The sequence below is a fragment of the Poecile atricapillus genome, chromosome 4, assembly GCF_030490865.1.
Source record: "Poecile atricapillus isolate bPoeAtr1 chromosome 4, bPoeAtr1.hap1, whole genome shotgun sequence".
Taxonomy (NCBI): domain Eukaryota; kingdom Metazoa; phylum Chordata; class Aves; order Passeriformes; family Paridae; genus Poecile; species Poecile atricapillus.
In genome coordinates, this window is record NC_081252.1 from 30,137,009 (window position 1) to 30,154,820 (window position 17,812).

General features: G+C 41.6%; 1 protein-coding gene across 1 annotated transcript in view; it reads left to right on the plus strand.

Moving 5' to 3' along the window:
- Positions 1 to 7,622: 7,622 nt before the first annotated feature.
- MCUB (mitochondrial calcium uniporter dominant negative subunit beta) overlaps positions 7,623 to 17,812 on the plus strand; it is a 38,162-nt gene continuing 27,972 nt past the window's right edge. The window contains exon 1 of the mRNA XM_058838441.1: positions 7,623 to 8,012. Coding sequence (XP_058694424.1) covers positions 7,914 to 8,012 — 99 coding nt within the window. The 5' untranslated portion in view covers positions 7,623 to 7,913. The remainder of the gene's footprint in view (positions 8,013 to 17,812) is intronic.

Genomic DNA, 17,812 nt, shown 5'->3' on the forward strand with positions numbered 1-17,812 from the left:
TTTCTAGCGCTCTTGCATGTCTTTACTTAAACTGATATTCTGTTACATTCAAATTCAGGAATCTGGAAAAGTTTGGTTACAACTTGTGCAAATAACTGGTATTGAAGTCTCTTTTTGAAAACATTTTATTTTTCCTCAGAATATACTGATGATTCCTGTCCATGGAAAAATCCAAAGGCATTTCTACTTTTTGGAGTTGTATCAAGAGAATTCTCACATGATTAGAATCATGTACATGATTATTACAACAACAATGACAATTCAAATAACTATATAATAGATCTTTCTTCATTTCATGCTTCAATCCAATTGCAGGGGCTTTGATGTCTTTTCCTTTACAGTTTTGATAAGTAGGAAAAAAAAAATATTACACAGAGTTTCTTACTTCCCTTTGGCAGACCTTAGCAAAAGGAGCTGCCTAATTCGGAGTACCAGTCATGCACAGGATTTTAGTCTTTGCACACTTCTACCGAAGATAAATAGGAGAGGTGGCAGAACTCCTGGAAATATTTCGCAACCTATTAAAACAAATTATTTTTTGAAAGGAGAAAGGATTAAAATTTCATTTTCTTGCACCTGTTTACCTTTATGATTTTCTGGTTTATATTTACTTAAAGCTATGTTTGAGGCTTTTATCAGATGTTAAGAGAACCCTACCCTAGAGGCATATAAAATACAGATCTCCAATTACACCCTTAATCATGCTACCATTAAAAGAAATGTGTCAATTTTACAAAGGTCAAGAGTGTTGGAAGGAAGTTCTGTTTGGTTAGTAAGCAGTATAATACTTCTTTTGTTGATGTGAGTAGAACGTTTCCACTTGCAAGACACTGAGGCCTTGGGGGATTCTTGAGTAAAGTGTTTATTGCCATCCTCAAGTATGAGAAAGAGGTGGTGATAATTAGCCATCTTGGTAATCTGCTAACCATAGGAAATGTTATATCGTTTGAAAATGTGTTTTAAAAATTAACAAATTATTTCATGTTAGATCATCATTTGGGTGGAGAAAGTAATATTGAGGAAAATACTTTATTCTGTTAATAATTTCTGTAGATACAATGCTTTCAAAAATTTCTGCAGGCTTTAAGTCTCAGCTTCTATGAATACAAAATAATGCTAAAAATTACCTAATGACCTAATGCTGAAGGGGAGAAAAAAAGGAATAAAATGTATAGCAGTCACCTGTACCTAAGGAATTCTTTCTGCTCTTTTCTTTTTGGTGGCAGAATATGATGCCTTCATTCTGTAAAGTAGAGCTTAAAAGAGGGCAGAAGTAAAACTGGGGTCACTGGTATATGTGCTGGATGTCCTCATCCAGTTTACTGAGCATGTGCAGAGTTTCTGAAAGATTGCTTTCCTATCCAGATGATCACGTTTAGGCATTTCTTACAATCTGGCTGTATTTCACAGTGCCTTATATTTACATTCAAAATAAAAAGCCATTTGAGTTTCCAAGTTTTCCCTTTTCCCTAATCCAAGCTATTATTTCAAAGTACCAAAACCATGTACGTGAAAGTGTAATTTATTCTTGGAGAGCAAGCATGAAATCTTTCAGCCTTCCAAACAAGTTTTGAAACTTTTGAAGTTCCTGGAAGAAGAGTGGGAACTGCCTGTGCAACGTGGACTCTGGCATCTCCAACAATGCAGCTGGATTGGTTCTGTAGGAAGAACGCAGCCTTGGGAAAAGCAGCATGCAAGGGGTTTGTCAGCTGCTCCAGCACTGTCAGGCTGGATCATCATCATCATCATCATCATCATGATCACTGCTGGATCATCAAGCAGCACTGCCCATCCACCTGCTCCAGCATCCTGTCTCCTTTAAGAGTGATTGGTATCCAATGGTCAGGGTTAAACATCCCTTGTGTGCAAGTTGCCCTACCCTGAGATACATCTCTACCTTACATATTTAGAGATCAGCTGGTATGTAAAACCCTGTCAGCATTTTTGCTTGTTGGAGTAACTGAGTATTGCTGACCTTAGACTGAGTGATTTCTTCTAATGGATGGTTTTCCAGTATAATTACCTGTATAACTGTTCCTTCTTTCTGAAAGATTCCAAATTTTCTGTAGCTTCCTGAACTGGGGACAACAGGAGATAGCAAGCTGCTCTATACTTTTATTTAGTACCCTGTTAAATCTTCTACATAATTTGCCTTCTGTGGCTTTTAGTTTCTCAGTGTGTTTAAATTTTTGATGGCATGTTCATTTGTCTTTTTACACCATCTCTTAGGATTATACTTGACATAAGGTACCTGGAACTATGCAAGCTATCATTAACAGTGTTGCATGAACTGATTTACATGAAGGTGGGTATCACCAGCCTTTTCCCTTTCCTACTCTTTTTCATCCTTGCTACTGTTTAAGTAAGCAAGTGTGCTGTGTTATAAAAAATAAGTTTGGTGTCACAGCGTCATGGAGAAGTTTTTTAAAAAAAAAACAAAACAGAAGCTCTCCGCCCTCCTCAGTGGCAGTTTCCTAAAACTGGAGAAAGACTTCTTTAGCTCCTTCAAAATTTAGCACTTTCCTTAAAAAAACCATCTGGAAGTTACTGAAATCTTGCAGGTATGTGTAGAAACTGCACATTGTGGAAAAGGTCCAGGCATAACTGCAAGACCTCTTGAAGCAGAAGTCAGAACTTCTAAGAATGTCCTTCAGCTTCAGATTGTGAATTTCATGTGAATCAAATATAAAATATCTTAGGAGCCAGCCTTCTCTCAAACATATTGGTATGCTTCTGACAGCCTTTCTTCCTCAGCCTAAGACAGTAACAGAGCAGACAACATGATACCACCTTGAAGGGAGGGAGGACTATTACCCAAACAAGAATATTACTACAAAAACCCTTGAAACACGCAAATATGCTTTGCAGAAGAGGCAGATGGAGTACAATGTCTTGGAAAGGCATGGGGGTTGGAGTGAATACTCAGATCCCTGAATATTTGCATAGAACAGGAGGTCAGAATTTTTAGACTGAATATGGTTGTGATTCATGGCGTTTGTGCTCAGCTCTGGTGGTCTTTTGCAATGACTAGTGTGAAAAGACAATGTAAACTAATAAAAAGAATGTGCTTCTGTGGGTGTGCATTACTTTCTCTGGTATAATGAAAATTTACTTTGAGGAGTCATTTGTTAATGCTATTTGCAAGTTTGGATTGTAGAGTGTTTTTTTCAGTTCCTCTCTTTGCCCTTGCTTCCACATTCTGTGTATTTGAGTGATGTGTGTCCAATTCTGCATAGCCATTACTCACTCTCAGTTACTAGCATGGAATGCTTAGGCAGAGGTTTCGCTGAGGAGCCCTCACCACAGGGGCTGTGCTCTCTTCTGAACAGTCCTTGCTTCCTAACCAGCACCAATGACATTAAATTTGTGTGTTCTCACGTTTTAAGCCATCAGTCTTTTAGGTGTAGTGTAGGTCATTAAGGCTGCCTGAGTGGGGAAAACCACTTTCTGTGATCTCTTTAATACTGCAGGTACCAAGCTAAAGACTTGAGCTCTGTTTCTGTGGCAGAGTGGTGCAGAAGGAGCTGAGCCTGGAAACAGCTTTGTGGTTTATCCAGGGAAAAGGAAACAGCTGAACTTTTCCATTGTGCTGCTGCTGTCTTATGACAGATGCCTTGAGCACAAGCTGGGCCTGGAATGGCTCCAGAATTGAAACTCAAAATGGGAGATCTCCACCCATATCTTTCTGGCATGTTTGTTGTGTATTTCTCCCTGGAGCTGTGGCTCCTGAGGCAGATCAGGCTAATTTCCCTGTGTAATGGCAGCCAGAAGGGAAGTTCTGCCCTGTCTCCACACTATCCCACCAGCTCCCTCCATCCACAGTCGTGCAATGATATATTTACAAGCCAGAGGAAACATATAAGGAGGTCTAAGCAAAAGGGGACACACAGTAAAAAGACTCAGAAAAGGGAGGAAAAAGCAATGACTATAAATGATGTCATCTCCCTTTAATTGTGACTCGGGTCTCTGCTGTACTGATTTAATACTCCATTACAGTTTTGACAGTCTGGCAACTCTATAATTAGGGTGTAATTTATGAGACTCCACCTCTAAGCACTTCTCCTGCCTTAAGTAAGAATTTCTCTCTGCAATTGGAGTCCAGGTATTTTCCCATGTGATATCATGCCTTCCAGCAGTTTATTTAGGAAAACTTACTGGCATGATCCCCTGCTCTATAAAAATTACTTTTGTTTGTGTTGTATGCTGGGCGGTGATAGGTCTCATCTCACTCTTTCTTTACTAGAGCAGGATGATTAGTGTGTTAACACTGGCAGAGCTAATATTTTACAATGAGCTCTTTTATACCTTGAAGAGAGATTTTTTTGCTCTGTGCCATGGGACAGAACATACTTTTTCCTTGGTGAAAAAGTTTTGTCTTTACACTGAATAGCACGTTGCTGATACCACGTCCAGAAGTGCTCCCCTCTTCATGAAAACATAGAAGTTTGGGTTTTCAGTCTTGTGACTTTTGGGAAAATTCAGGCTGTTTACTAATGACTTGTAAAGACCTTACCTAGAGTTCTGCAAGCAAGGCTTGAGATCTTACCTCATATTTCCTGCTGAAGAGAAAAGATTTTGCAGCAGCTTTTTATCACCAGATGCAAGATCTGAGTATATATATGTTTTTTGGAAGATATCTCAGAATTTTATTCTATGCCATTACATTTTCTGTTTTGAACAGTAGTGTGCAGGAGCTGTAGCTGTTGGTTTTCAAGTAAGATGCATTGGAAAAATTTGTCCCAGGAGTATACTGAATCCTGCTCACTGAAGGAGGATAGGATAGAATAGAACTGCCTTAGAGAGAATGTCAAGCTTTCTGCTGTGGGTTTGGTATTGTTGGGGGACTTCAAGTTTTGTCATCAGATTTTTTTCTGCTCTCTCTCCCTTACCCACCAGATCTGGAAAAGTGCCTGTGAACAAAAAAGGAAGCATTTAAAGAACTGTGATGAATGAAACAAGTCAGAGGATGAGGAAAAGGGCTCTTGCTTCCCTGTAATCATGGCTGAAGTTACATCTAATCATATTTGTTTCCTGGAGTGGTGGGAACATCATCCTATAATTGGGGTCCTGATCAAATTTGTCATTGGACTTCTATAGCTGGTTAATGAAGGTGATCACCCTGTAATTACTCTGTGTGCCTTTCCTTTCTGTACGTATTTGAAATGTAATGCACATCACCTTCAGTCACGTTACTTCCTGTGGTGAGGGTAGCAATCTCTGCCCTTGCAGGTGTGTGCTTCTGGCAATACAGTTTGTGAGGCATGTTAGGACTCTGTTCTTGGCTTACTATTTGGCCCAGGGAAAACTTTTTTTAATTCAGAAGGTTATTTGTGTCCTTCTGTCCTATTTTGAAGTTTATTTTGAAATTAATGAAACTTAGGAGACAGACCCCTCTCCGTTTGGAAGCAACAGGGTCTCTCTTATTCCCTCTTAGTTTCAGGCTTCCCTAGAAGTCCCTCTTGCTTTATTTCAGTGAATAGTTTTGTCTTTAAAAAATACCCCATAGAATATAATTTGAAACATAAATCTTAGGTCAGTAATAATCTGCTTGCTTTCCTAGTAATTTTCTTACTGGATCTGGGGTCAGTCATATCCGTGTGATATGAAGAGACCTAAGTCACTTCCCTGGAAGTGCCATTTCCTATTGGCAGAGCACATAGATATCAGAAGGGAAGAGATGAATCTGTACCACACAGAACAAGAAAATTCCTTCAAAGATAGTTGCAGATTAACATAATTTAACTTGTTACCAACTACACTGTAGCATGGTGGGGAGGGGAACAAGCAAAAATTTGGGAACTAGCAAGTCATTCTAAAAGTTGTTCCACTTGAATACACTGCAAGTTGAGACCCTGTTTTAGCAGTTAAACTCAGGAAACTTTGCCTTTCACTCCGTTGTATAGGCATTTTAATGTACCTGTGACCACAGTGATGTTTCACAGCAATTTTTATTTGGACAGTATTCAGCAGCTATGAATGGATAAATACAGTGACAGTTTTGTGTAGAATTTTCTTTGTCAAGTGTTGATTATATGACTAATTTAGACCTGAACTGCAAGAAAATGCATTTTGAGGTATCATTTGGAAAAAACCCAACTAAGTTACAGCGAACAGGGAGTACTTAGAGTGGAAACTAAGACATGAAACATGTTGCTTAGCCAGCAAAGCAGGATTTGCCTCATGAGACACTTGTACAGGTGTGAAAGGTAAATTTAGGTTCGGTTTTTCAAAGAGCCAAAGTCACCTTTTTAAATTTGGCAGTGACTAATGTTCTCTTAATTCTCCTGCCTGTATATAAAAACATAAGCCTTGACTCCTAATCCCCTCCGTAAGTTAACATCCACAAGTTGCTGTGACCATCAGTGCTTCTTTACTCCTATCAACATTTTAAAACAAAGTACAAAAAATAAATACAGCATTGAATAATGACCAAAATTAAATTATCTGTTTTCTAGCACTGACATTGTTTTTTCTTCTCCAAATAAGGTACTTTTGATAAAGCTGTCACTATGTGGTAGAAGTGTTAAAAAAAAAAAAACAAAACAGAAAAGGAAGCCAATTGCCATGGCCTAATTACCTCTGCTTGATAAAACCATAAATATTACAACTTGAATTAATATAGTTAACCATTTAATCCTTATTTCACCTTTGGGAATTTTGTGGATCTTAATATAACTATGTAATAAAGTACATAAGATTAAGAAATTAACTCTTAGTTTCATAAAGGGAAATTAATAAAAAAATTCTGAGAATTTTTGCCATAGTAAATACTAATACTGAATGTTGCCTTTCAACATTTTCAACAATTTTAACAAATTGTTGCCTTTGGGAGTCACTGCCTGCTAACAGTGCAACTGCTCTTCTGCTGTTTCCTGGGATCACATTCATTTTAATAGATCACAGTGACCCTGAAATGTGAGTGACTGTCTACGTGACCTAAGGTCTAAGCTGCTGGAGGTTTCCATTCCGGAGCTCAGAAGATGAACTCAAGTGGGGTCTTATTTAGTCCCCTTGAGCCATCAAGTGTGCAGTTGCAGAGTTTTTCCATGACGCTGACACTTGCAGCTCTACAACAGCCCCTTTTTCTAAGATCCTTTTCTCATCATCAGGGAAGGTTTTGTTTTGTTTTCTTTTGTTTTGTGCAATGCAAAGCATTGCTTTGGAGGAAAATCATCAAGGGTGGAGAAAGCAGAGGAATACAACAAAGCTTCCCGATATGTTTCCCTGATGGAGTGCCGAGGGTCTGATGTGCTTCAGAGGTTTGTAGTGAACATGAAAACCTGTCTTTGTGGGCACGGAGGTGATTCCCAAAAAATGAATAGAATAGAAAAATGTGAAGCTTTGCTAATTGCTCTACTGCTGTAAACAAAACTCTCACGTAAATTGAATAACTACAAGAGCGTCTTCCATTGCTTTGCTGTTCATTTCTGCGGTACCTGAATGAGTTTATTTCACTGAAACCCAGGAGCAGCGACAGTCCCGTTGCTCAAAACAAAGGCAACACTCAGCGACAGAGGAGCCAGGTGTTCGGGTAAGACAGGCATTAACGGCTATTTTAACATTTTTTGATAGAAAACCTGTTTCAATTACGAGAAGAACGACTCGCAGGAGGGGTGCCAGCGCCCGTACCCAAAGGGCAGTGGGCTGGGCACGGCGGGGCACAGCAGCTCCCGATCGCCGCCGCCGGGGCCCGCCCGAGGCGCGGGACGGAGGGAGCGGCTGGGCCCGGCCCGGCCCCTCCGGCGGCGGGCGGGAAGGGGCCGAGGGAAGGAGCGCACACCGCCCCGGCCACCGGCGGAGCCGCCCTCACCGCGCTCGGGCGCGCCCACGCCCGGCCCGAGGCTCAGACCGCAGGGGCCGGACCCCGGCGGGGCAGGAGGAGGAGGAGGAGGAGGAGGAGGTGGTGCAGGACCATGCTGGCGGGGCTGGGCCGGGCGCTGCGCAGCGACAGGCGGCGGCTCCCGCTGCTGCTGGGCAGGCGGGATGGCTGCCCGCCGCCCTCGGCGCCTCAGGTAAGGCGAGGAGCGGGCGAGGATCCCCGCGGGACAGCGGCGGGAAGAGGCGGAATTGCCCCTCGCGGCTTCTGCCCGTCTCTGCCCTGGGGTGCGGCGGGGACAGAGCTGGGGACAAAGCTGCGGACAGAGCTGGGGACAAGCGTCACGGCGGCCGGGCCGGGGCCCCGCGGGTGCGGGGTCGGTCCCGCCGCTCCCCTCGGCTGCCCCGGGCGGGCCGTGCCCGGCGGGGAGCGGGGACTGACGGGCGGCGCCGGCCGGGCCGGGGGCTCTGCCCCGTGTGACTCACGGGCTGCTCTGTCAGCAACCAGGAGTAAAACGGAGAAAAAGTTTCGCTTGAGGGCTGTCGTGCTGCTGTTGCTGCTGCTGTACGTGAAGTGCTGAAGTCCACCTGCCTCTGAGCTTCTCCAGGCTTTCAGACGTCCCAGAGAGCCTGTGATTAGGAACAATAAAGGCAAGCGTGAACGCAGTCGATTTAAAGATCTGCTGGCGCGTAGGACTGTGATATTGAGAGTCCTGAGCGACTCTTAATTGCTGGGAGAGGAGGCAGTTGGATCCTTTTTTTAATGTTCTTAATAACAGAGATATGCCCTGCGTATGCTTGGAAATACTTCTGTGATGGAACACAACAAAACCCCGTCCCTGCGTCCGGGGCCCTCCCATAGCAAGGAAGTTGCTGGGGTGTGTGGTGACATCCCAGAAGTCCAGGGCGATCTGGCGCTTGTTATTGAGCAGCTTCCACAACCCGTGTCTCGAAACCTGCGGCAGTGGGTGGAGTTGAGTTGTACGAAATGAACTTTCTACTTTTTCTCAAACTGTTCAAAAAGCCTATTACAAAATTCCATTGCATTAATTTGCCCCACATCCCTTAATGCGAACAGTCCTCCTTTGCTTTCTCATGCCTGTATATGAGGACTTTTAAATAGGGAATTTAAGATAAATATTGACTTAGGCTCCTTAATCTTCGGAGGTTTCAGCGGGGCGTGCTGCAAACACCTTGCACCTCGCTGAGAGGGTTTACACTGTCATTCAGCACACACTGACACTGCCTATTCAGTTTGACACCTCTGACTTCTCCAGGGTACTAGCTTTGCAGGAAAAGCTTCGTGCTTTTCTAAGGCTCTAAATTGAGACTGAAAGCTGATAAAGCTTTAACAAGAAACACCAAAAATGAGAGGACAAGGAGGAGGTGGAGGAGGAAAAGCTCTTACTTTGGCAGCACTGTCATAATAAGAAAGAGCAAAAAAATGATCGTGTCTGATACTTTGTGGGATGGAACGACAGTGACATGCATTGGGAATTAAATTATTGCACCAAATAGGTGAAGCAGAGAGATGTTGTAATGTTGAGGAAAAATCTAATTGGGGAAGGTGTTTAATACAAGATTTGGTTTATTTAATAAGAGGAAATTTTTGGTATAAGTTAATATACCATACTTTTGGTCATCTCTGCAGCTTGTTTCATACTGTGTTTGGTGATGGGAATCAGTCTACCCATGTGCCTTTTGGGGCCTTCACTGGAGTTTCCACTCAGAAAGCTGGAGGTGGTACATCAGTGGCCACACAAGATTGTAGGATGTGCACTTGGGCATCACATACTGCAAGTAACTCAGGTGTTGATGGGTAGGTGTGTGAATGCACAGTGTGTTTGTGTGCTGTGTTTTTGACTCATAAATACACAGCTGTAGGGATAAATGAGCCATTATTGCTAATTTGCTGTAATTTTTTCAGGATTACAGGATTACAGCAGGGATTGCTGTCCCAAGGAGCTGTATTTTTAATCATTAGCTTTTCAGGTCTACTTTTAAATGAGACCTTCAGCTCTGTCATTAGCTGTTTTGCCTTTCGGATTGATGCTTGTACAAATTCTGCATTTTGTAAAATTGCAGTTTTTGTTAGGTGGGGCTTTCTGTATTTTAAGTGGTTAGTTCTTAGTCAGACTCCGGCTGCCTGGGACGTCCTGGGATTGTTGCTTTGACAAGAATGTGTTAGAAATCTGGACAGCAGGCTATGTGCAAAAGAGAAAAGGGCTTAGCAGCGTGGGCAGTTTTTCAAACTAACTGAATCACATTGCATTGTATTCTTTGGACAGGCATTCTTATTACACATAATTTCATTCCCCAAAGGCTGCAGCTCATTTTGCTAGAGTCCCAGATTTGTAATTCTGCAGTTATTTTGTATGTGGTAGAACCTAAAGGTTGCCAGCTCTTTTGCTTCCTCTTGACTTGCATGTTTTAACTCCTGCAGCTCACGCTGAAAGAAATGCCCTGCTTGCACTGCTCTCCATGAGGAATGTCTCCCCTCACCATATCTCAGTGGAGAATGCATTTGTTAACATAGAATCAAGGCTTTAAATTGCTGGAGGTGTTTGTGGGGTTTTTGTTTGGTTTTGTTTTGTGGGGGTTTTGTTTGGGTTTTTTTGTTTGTTTGGTTTTTTTTTTTAATTCATAAACCTTCTAAGCCAGGAAATATTGAAGGGACTGGATTTAATTTTTTTTTTTTTCAGATGGTCCTAGTTAGTTTTCTATAGTGCTGAATCCTACTGGTCTAAAATTGTGTTTCTTTTTATGGCCATTCATGTAGGTGAGGTTTCCAGTTTAGTCTGTACTGTGGAGATCTCTACCAGCATGCCTACATTGCTTAGGATGGGTGGCAACCATGGAAAATGAAGAAATCTGGGTTCCATGTTTTTTCTTAGCTTAAAACTGGGTTTCTTTGCAGTCACACAGCCCTGTGTCTTGCTAAAACTGGTTTTGTTCCTGTGTGAAGGTGCTGGAATAGTGACATTTCCTCTGCAAAAGGCAGGGCTTGCTTTAAACAGGTGTTAGTGAGAGAAGTAAAACAGGAGAGCTTGAATTGTTTCCAAAATTTAAATTTATTTAGCATCATTAATTCAGAATGCATTCCATTTCTATGTGCAAAATTCTCTAAAACTGTGCCTCTGGAATATATTGGCAAGGGGAAAGATCGTGTGTAAGCTTGCAAGAGCAAATTGCAAAGGCTTCTGTGAAAAACATTATGGATTTATTTTCTTCCTTGATTGGGATATTGCATATGCTTGTTGCTGAGGGGAATTTTCTTCCTAGCTGCAAACTGCAGTCAGTAGGAGAGTCATTGGGTTTATCTGCAGAAAGCAGAGTAGTGAGGGTTTTACTTTTGGGGCTTTTTTTTTTGGTCAGTTCCCAATGTCATCCATATCTGTCAAAAATATTTTTTGCAGTGCTTTCAGCTGATAAGTTTTTGACTACCCAATTCCTCAGACAGGCTTGAACTTTTTTCCAGTCCTTCCTGTTAGTTTTTATAGTAATTCTTACTTCTAAATTACCATAATTCTCCTAGCATTACACCCATCCAGTTTGTCCTTCAGTTTTATACTTTTATAGCAAGGATCTAAATGTGTCCTAATAGCCACTCAATAATTCCATGAAGGTTTTTAATTTTGCCTTTCTCTTTTGCATATGATCTGCTGCTGGGATTTCTAAGATATTCTGACAAACAGCACCCCCAGGACATCGAAACAGCAACCCCAGAACTACAGAGATGCAGATTGGCATTGAGTGTCTTATGCAGCCAAATATTTCACATAAATGTGGTTTAAGTCCCTGCTTTTTATTTTCAGCCCACTCAAGTCATTTGGAAATTGATGTCTAATTGGAGCCAAGAACTGGGTGTAATTTATGGCCGCTGGGCGTGTTTTCCCTTGTCTTTCCTCTCCTTTGAAAGCCTTGCGCAACAAAAGTTAGCTTGTTGGTCCAAATCTTCTTTTCCAAACAGAAGCCTCCTGCTTATACTGGCATATATCAACAAAAACATGCAAACTGCTGAACTGTTTGTTTATGGAAGTTCTGTTCACTCTTTCAATACTAATTTTTAAATGCCTTAGAAAAGCCTATTTAGAAGATATCTGGTGCTTCTGCTGCAAAAAATTTTCCTGTCTCAGCAAGTTCATGTTTTTGACTTCGCTACTGTGTCTGTGCCAGAATAACAGGGTGGCACTGAGATGGCTGCTAGTCATTTGCTGTTGTCTCTTCTCATCTGGCAGCTGGGAGATGGCTCTAATTTCCCTGGTAAATACACTTTTGGGGAGAGATGTGATATATAGCACAGAAATTCATCTCTCCTCGTACTTCTGCAGATACTCCCATGAACTGTTTTTCTGTGTCTTCTCTCTCCAGTACAGATGCTGTAGTAACTTAGTGGGCTGTGAGATATTCTTGTATGTGCACATACGATTACCTGCAAGACGCTCGTTCCCTTTGAGGTTTGGGAAGCTTCTAATAACCAGCCTCACTCAGGGTTTGAAACACGTGTCAACAGTGAGACTTCAAACTCTTGGTGTTGTTTTCCAGTGGGGCAATTGACAAAAATTCAGCTAATTGAGATGTGTAGATCAAATCAGATTTTCTTGCATAGTGTATTGCTTTTTGCCTACTCTGAGTATCAGCAGATGTGTGTCTTTCATGGTTGTGTGAATATGGCAATTCCTAAGGAAGGGAAAGGGAAAGCAGCTCCTGCAAGGCTGGAAAGAGTGCAGTCATTCTCATCAGCATCACAAGCCTAAGGAAGTTAGAGCTTTTGTATGCTAAGTCAGGGCTGTGTGGTACTGCAGGAAATGTAAAGGAAACTGAAATGCTGGTCTAAAATGATTGTCCATAGCAAAATCTATGTTTATATCTGTGTTTAATTTTTAAACAGATTTCTTGAAGAGCTTTCTCATGTGTGATACAGGACTGTGCTTCCCAAAGTTTGGGAAGTACATTACTCCAAATATATTCAACAGGTTTACTGTAAAGGAAAATAAAAATGTATATAAATTCCTGTTGATAGTGACTTTTTAAAATATGTAATTTAGAATGGGGATAGAAATAATCATAAGGTGATACCTGTAATGGGTGCTCCATGATGAATAAAGTAGATGACAGAAAATGATGCTGTGATTTCATTTGCAGTGGATTCTGTGATCATACAAACAATGCTGTAAGTTTTTTGTTGCTCATGAGATGAAGCTAAGTCTGGCACTGTTCCTTTTAGCACTCTTAGCAAGTGTGCTAAAAGACTTCACTCACAGTCTTTATACCTGCAAAAAAAATAGTACTAAACCTCTAGAGGATGTCTGAGAAAATTGCAAGTGTCTTAGATGCTCTGAAGATTTACCACAAATCACTGAAGTGCTGAGCACTTAAGGCTGTTGACAAACCTTGTTTTAAGAATATGAGTCTCCTCTGACTTTTCTGTTTACGTTTTGATGTTTGAAAGCTTATAGTGCAAAAATGTAGACCTTATCCTAGAGTTTATATTATCTTAATTTCTGAAGGGATAGGAGAAGAGGGAAAGGGAAATAGAAGTGTTTGTTTGGGTTTTGGTTTTTTGGGTTTTTTTTGTACTGAGGGTTTCCCCTCTCCTGTTCCCCCCTGCCAAAGTCCTTCTTACACAGTGAGATTTTTGGCATCAGAGAGGAAGCAAACAGCACACCTGTTCTCAACATCTGGTTAAACTGCAAAATTTTCATTTCCCCCTTCCCATTGAGGCAGAATGATCTGAAGGAAAATGGAGTAGATGTGCTTGAGCTGGACTTGCTTTCTTTAGGATCTTCACCCTGAAGACATTCTGCGAAAACAGCATCAAAGATTAGTTTCTCATTGGGTGGTTCATGGTGGGGAAGTTCCTACACCCTTAAGAAAAGGCAGTAAACTCTTCTGAGCCTAGAGGTGTTTCATGGTCACTTCTGTGACTTTTTATAATATGTTAACTAAGTGTCTGTTAAGGGCATGTATCAGCAGCTCTTGCTCTGGGCTGGTTTCTTATCTCTTTTGCTGTTTTCCAGAAAGATGAAAGGGAGAGGCAGGTTCTCTTGTGTTTCTGTCTCGTTCTTTGTCTTGCTGTCAAGATACTGAGTAATAACCTGGTCATTAGGTTTGCAAAGAAAAGAGATGGGTTTTTATAAGGTCACTTCTGCCATTCATATAGCTACTCTCTTTGTTGTTTCTGTATCCCAGAGGAGATCTGAGGAGCCCAGAAAAAATTAAGTGTTTGTTCTGTGAACTTGTATAGGGAGGCAGGGAGGAGGACAATTTTCAGGCCTGCAAGTTATTTGTTGTGACATTTTCCATTCTCAGCTCATGCATGAGTCCTGGGTCACTAGAAGTACCTGCCATCCAGGTGTTGGGAAAGCATGGATCTATACTTTCGAGATCAGATCCATTGCTAGGAAAATAAATCCCTTATGTTAGAATGACTCCATAGCACAGCAGCTGAAGAAGGTAAGTTAAAATGAACATTGTTTGGCTGCCTGCCTACTAAGAATGGTAGCTTTCATCCATGAACTAATTCTCCTTAGTTCAAGTGAGGCTGGGCGTAAGCAGGCGGCACTGTCAGCTGTCAGGGTATGGATAAACAAAAGGCTTTGTGCTTGTGTGATGGACTGGCAAGCACAACCTCCCCTTAGTGATCAGGAAATACTCAGTACTCCTCCAAATGGAAATGGAAGAAAGATGTTTACTCTATAAATGTGACATTTATACCTTTAAAAAAATTGAATTTATCATCACGAGCACAGGCAGTGCATCTTCAAAGGGACAGAAAAATTGAGTACATTATACACAGGCAAGATATAATTTACTTCTTTCCTTCAGATTTTGAACAACTTTGAAAATGGTTTTGAAGCAGTTGTTTTCACATTTACTATCTGGTCATTTTTACTCAAAATTACTTCAGTCCTCACATTCCTGTCAGATGGAGAGAAATAAACTGTCTTCTTTTATGAAATACTTTGTTTATCTGCGAAGTAGGCAGCGACTTCAGCTTTCCACCATCTCCCCGTTGTTACCTAAAACTAAAGAGACTACAAATTGATTTAGCCATCACAAAAGCATCCTTAAATGTATTGTATGTTTGCCAAAGTGGAGACAAAATTACATTGCTTTTCTTCCTGGCAAGTCAAACTCAGTATATCATGAGGGTATCACTTTGGCCAGAGTGCGGTGGTGAGGAAAAGATCACAGAATCACAGAATGTTAAAGGCTGCAAGGTACCACAGGGGGTCATCTGGTCCAGCCTCCTTGCACAAGAAGGGACATCCTTGAGCACATGGCACAGAATTGTGTCCAGATGGTTCTTGAATATCTTCAGTGAGGGAGACTCCACAGCCTCTGTGGGCAGCCTGTTCCAGTCTTCTATTCCAAGATGAGGGGTATTTGTAGAGGGTAGTCATTGGTTGTACTTGAAGTGCTTATGCCATACTGTTCACAGAACAACATTCACTATGGGTTTGTTCAGTATTTCTTTTTTCAAGGGCCTGACGTGACCCTCTCTGCACCTTCTCATGCAAACTGTTTGTTATTTATACTCTGTACTTGGTGTTTGAACCAGCTGCTCTCTGCCTGTGACAGCACAGCTGTGAGCATTTTCCATTGTGCTATCTGTGGTAGGAAGACTTTTGAAAAACACCTTTATGTGTTTGCTACAAATAGAAGCATAAAGGTGCCAGGTCCCTCAGGCACAGCAGCATTCACACTTCCAGGGGCCTTTGTGGCCTCAGCTGTTCCTCAGCTAGCCCCCCTAGGCTGGAGTCCCTCAATGGAGACATGGTCACGACAAAGTTTGTGATCCGGGGCAAACTTAACACGAGTGTGGGTTCGTAGCTGTGGCCCCTGTGAAGGATGCACTGACAGGGATGGAGGGAGAGTGGGTGTAGCAGTGGGATAATCTCCAGGCTGAGCTAGGTAGAGGCTGGGAACTGAGGTGATGATTCATCTGGGAGCAGGGCACAGGTTTTGGCTAGCCAGAGGTGTGTGGTTTTAACAGGTTAATTGTAATAATGATGGGCTAAACTGTCTAAAAGTGCTTTCAGAAGGTGGCAAACCCTGTGCCTAACCACACAGTAGCAGCTTCATTTTCTGCAGATACTGTCTCTGCCCTTGTCTAGACAAGGAAATAAGCTTAAAGAATTACTTGCAATGCAAAGCTATAAGCCAAATAGAAGCTGTATATCTGTAATAAAAGAAGTGCTGTGTGAGAAGTTGAAGTTAGTGGTCTTGCTGACCTGAATGCTGGCTGGGCCCAAGGCTGGTGATACTGAGTTAGCTGAAGGTTGGAAGTCAAGGAGCTTGATCAGTGGCTCAGGTAAATTCAGCTGGAACTTAAAGGCAGCTGTATTGTAAGAGCTGTGTATCTGATCTGCATAGTATGTGTTTTAGGTAGAAGGGATATTTATGAAATGGCAAGGTGGAGAGTTTATCTGTGCTTCTCAGTTGATAAATTTCAATTTACTGGTCCCTCTCTTCCTCTCACTTCTCAGATTTTTAAAATTCCAGGTAAAACTACCAGGAAGTTGCCAGTTTCTTAAAAGACAGAATAAGTTTTTAAAGTTTATGCTGAGTTCAGGAGTTCCCCCAGCTCTGTAAATACTTTTCCAGAGCTATACACATGCTAGTATTTTTAACTAAAGGCAGGAAGTCTCTTAAATTTGGGAAGGGAGTGAATGCAGACACAGCAAATAGTGATCTTGAAAAATGTTATTCTGCAGCCAGAGGATGAGTATGTCTTTTCTGACTTCCTGTTTTCATTTGTCTGCTGGATGGCCACAGCTGTGTTGAAGCAGGAAAACTGAATCAAGTCCTTGGAGCTCTTTTGTGAGGAGCTTTTGTGCTCAGTAACCGAATACAGTGTAGGGTTGAGTCATGGCATCTCTGTTAGATGGGACTTTGCTTTTACTTTACACGTTCTCTTTTAATCTTACGTGCTGCTGCCAATATATCCTGGATTCCTACTAGTGCTTTCCCAAAAACTGCTTTCAAATGGCTCCTGAACTATTAAAGCATCAGGTTACGTGTGTTTGTGGTACACCTTGCTTTTGGCAGTTTGCCTGCCGGTTTTGGAAAGATTTTTAAAGCCATGATGTGTTTACTGTAATATTGCAAAGCCTAAACATTGCTAAAGGTGCCCCACAAAGAGGCAGTGAGGGTTAAAAATGGGGAGGTTCCTGGGGGTTTTGTCCTTGGTTGACTTGGGAAATGACCTGCTATAGGATGAGTTGAAACTTGTTTACATGAAGAAAATGATAATAGAAATCTTGAGACAAGATTCTTGACAGAATGTGTTCCCAGGCATTGGTACCACAGCATATCTTTTGCAGTCAGTTCTGACTGGTACACTTTCTCAAGGAGCTGCAGTGGATTTCAGTCAAAAGGGGTTTTTTTGTGAGGCAGGTAATACTATTATTATTTGCAGAGCTGAGGCTAGTACAAATTTAATGTGCAGGGACTGAAACTTTCTGTACTGAATTGTCTGCCATTTTTTTCCATTTTAACCTGTTGGGTGTGAAATCATTCTTCAGTATTCTTTATTATGGTGATTTTCAATAACATTATTTATCTGATGCCATAGAGTTTGATAGGCTAAAGGATATGAAAATATAATTCATATTTACATCTGTGTGCTTCAATCAGAAGCCAAAGGTGAGTGCTCTGTGTTTGTAGCCTTTCTGGTAAAATAAAACCAGGCATACTCAGAAGATTGCAGTTTGAGGGCTGACATTTCAGGCTTGCTTCTGCAGTGCCCTGTGGCGTTAAGCACACTGGAAATATGACTGAGCTGGAGTAATTTAAAGGGATGTCAAATAACCCAGGCACTAAAGCTGAGTTATACCTGTTAAACCATGCATGCTCCTTGGAGTACTGACCCCAAGCTGTTCTTCATGGCAGTGGATGTGTAAAGTGAATATATTTTGCTCAGATCAGATCAGATTCTGATACGATTTTAATCTGTGCAAACCCTCACAGTGGTGCCATTCTTCAGCATTTC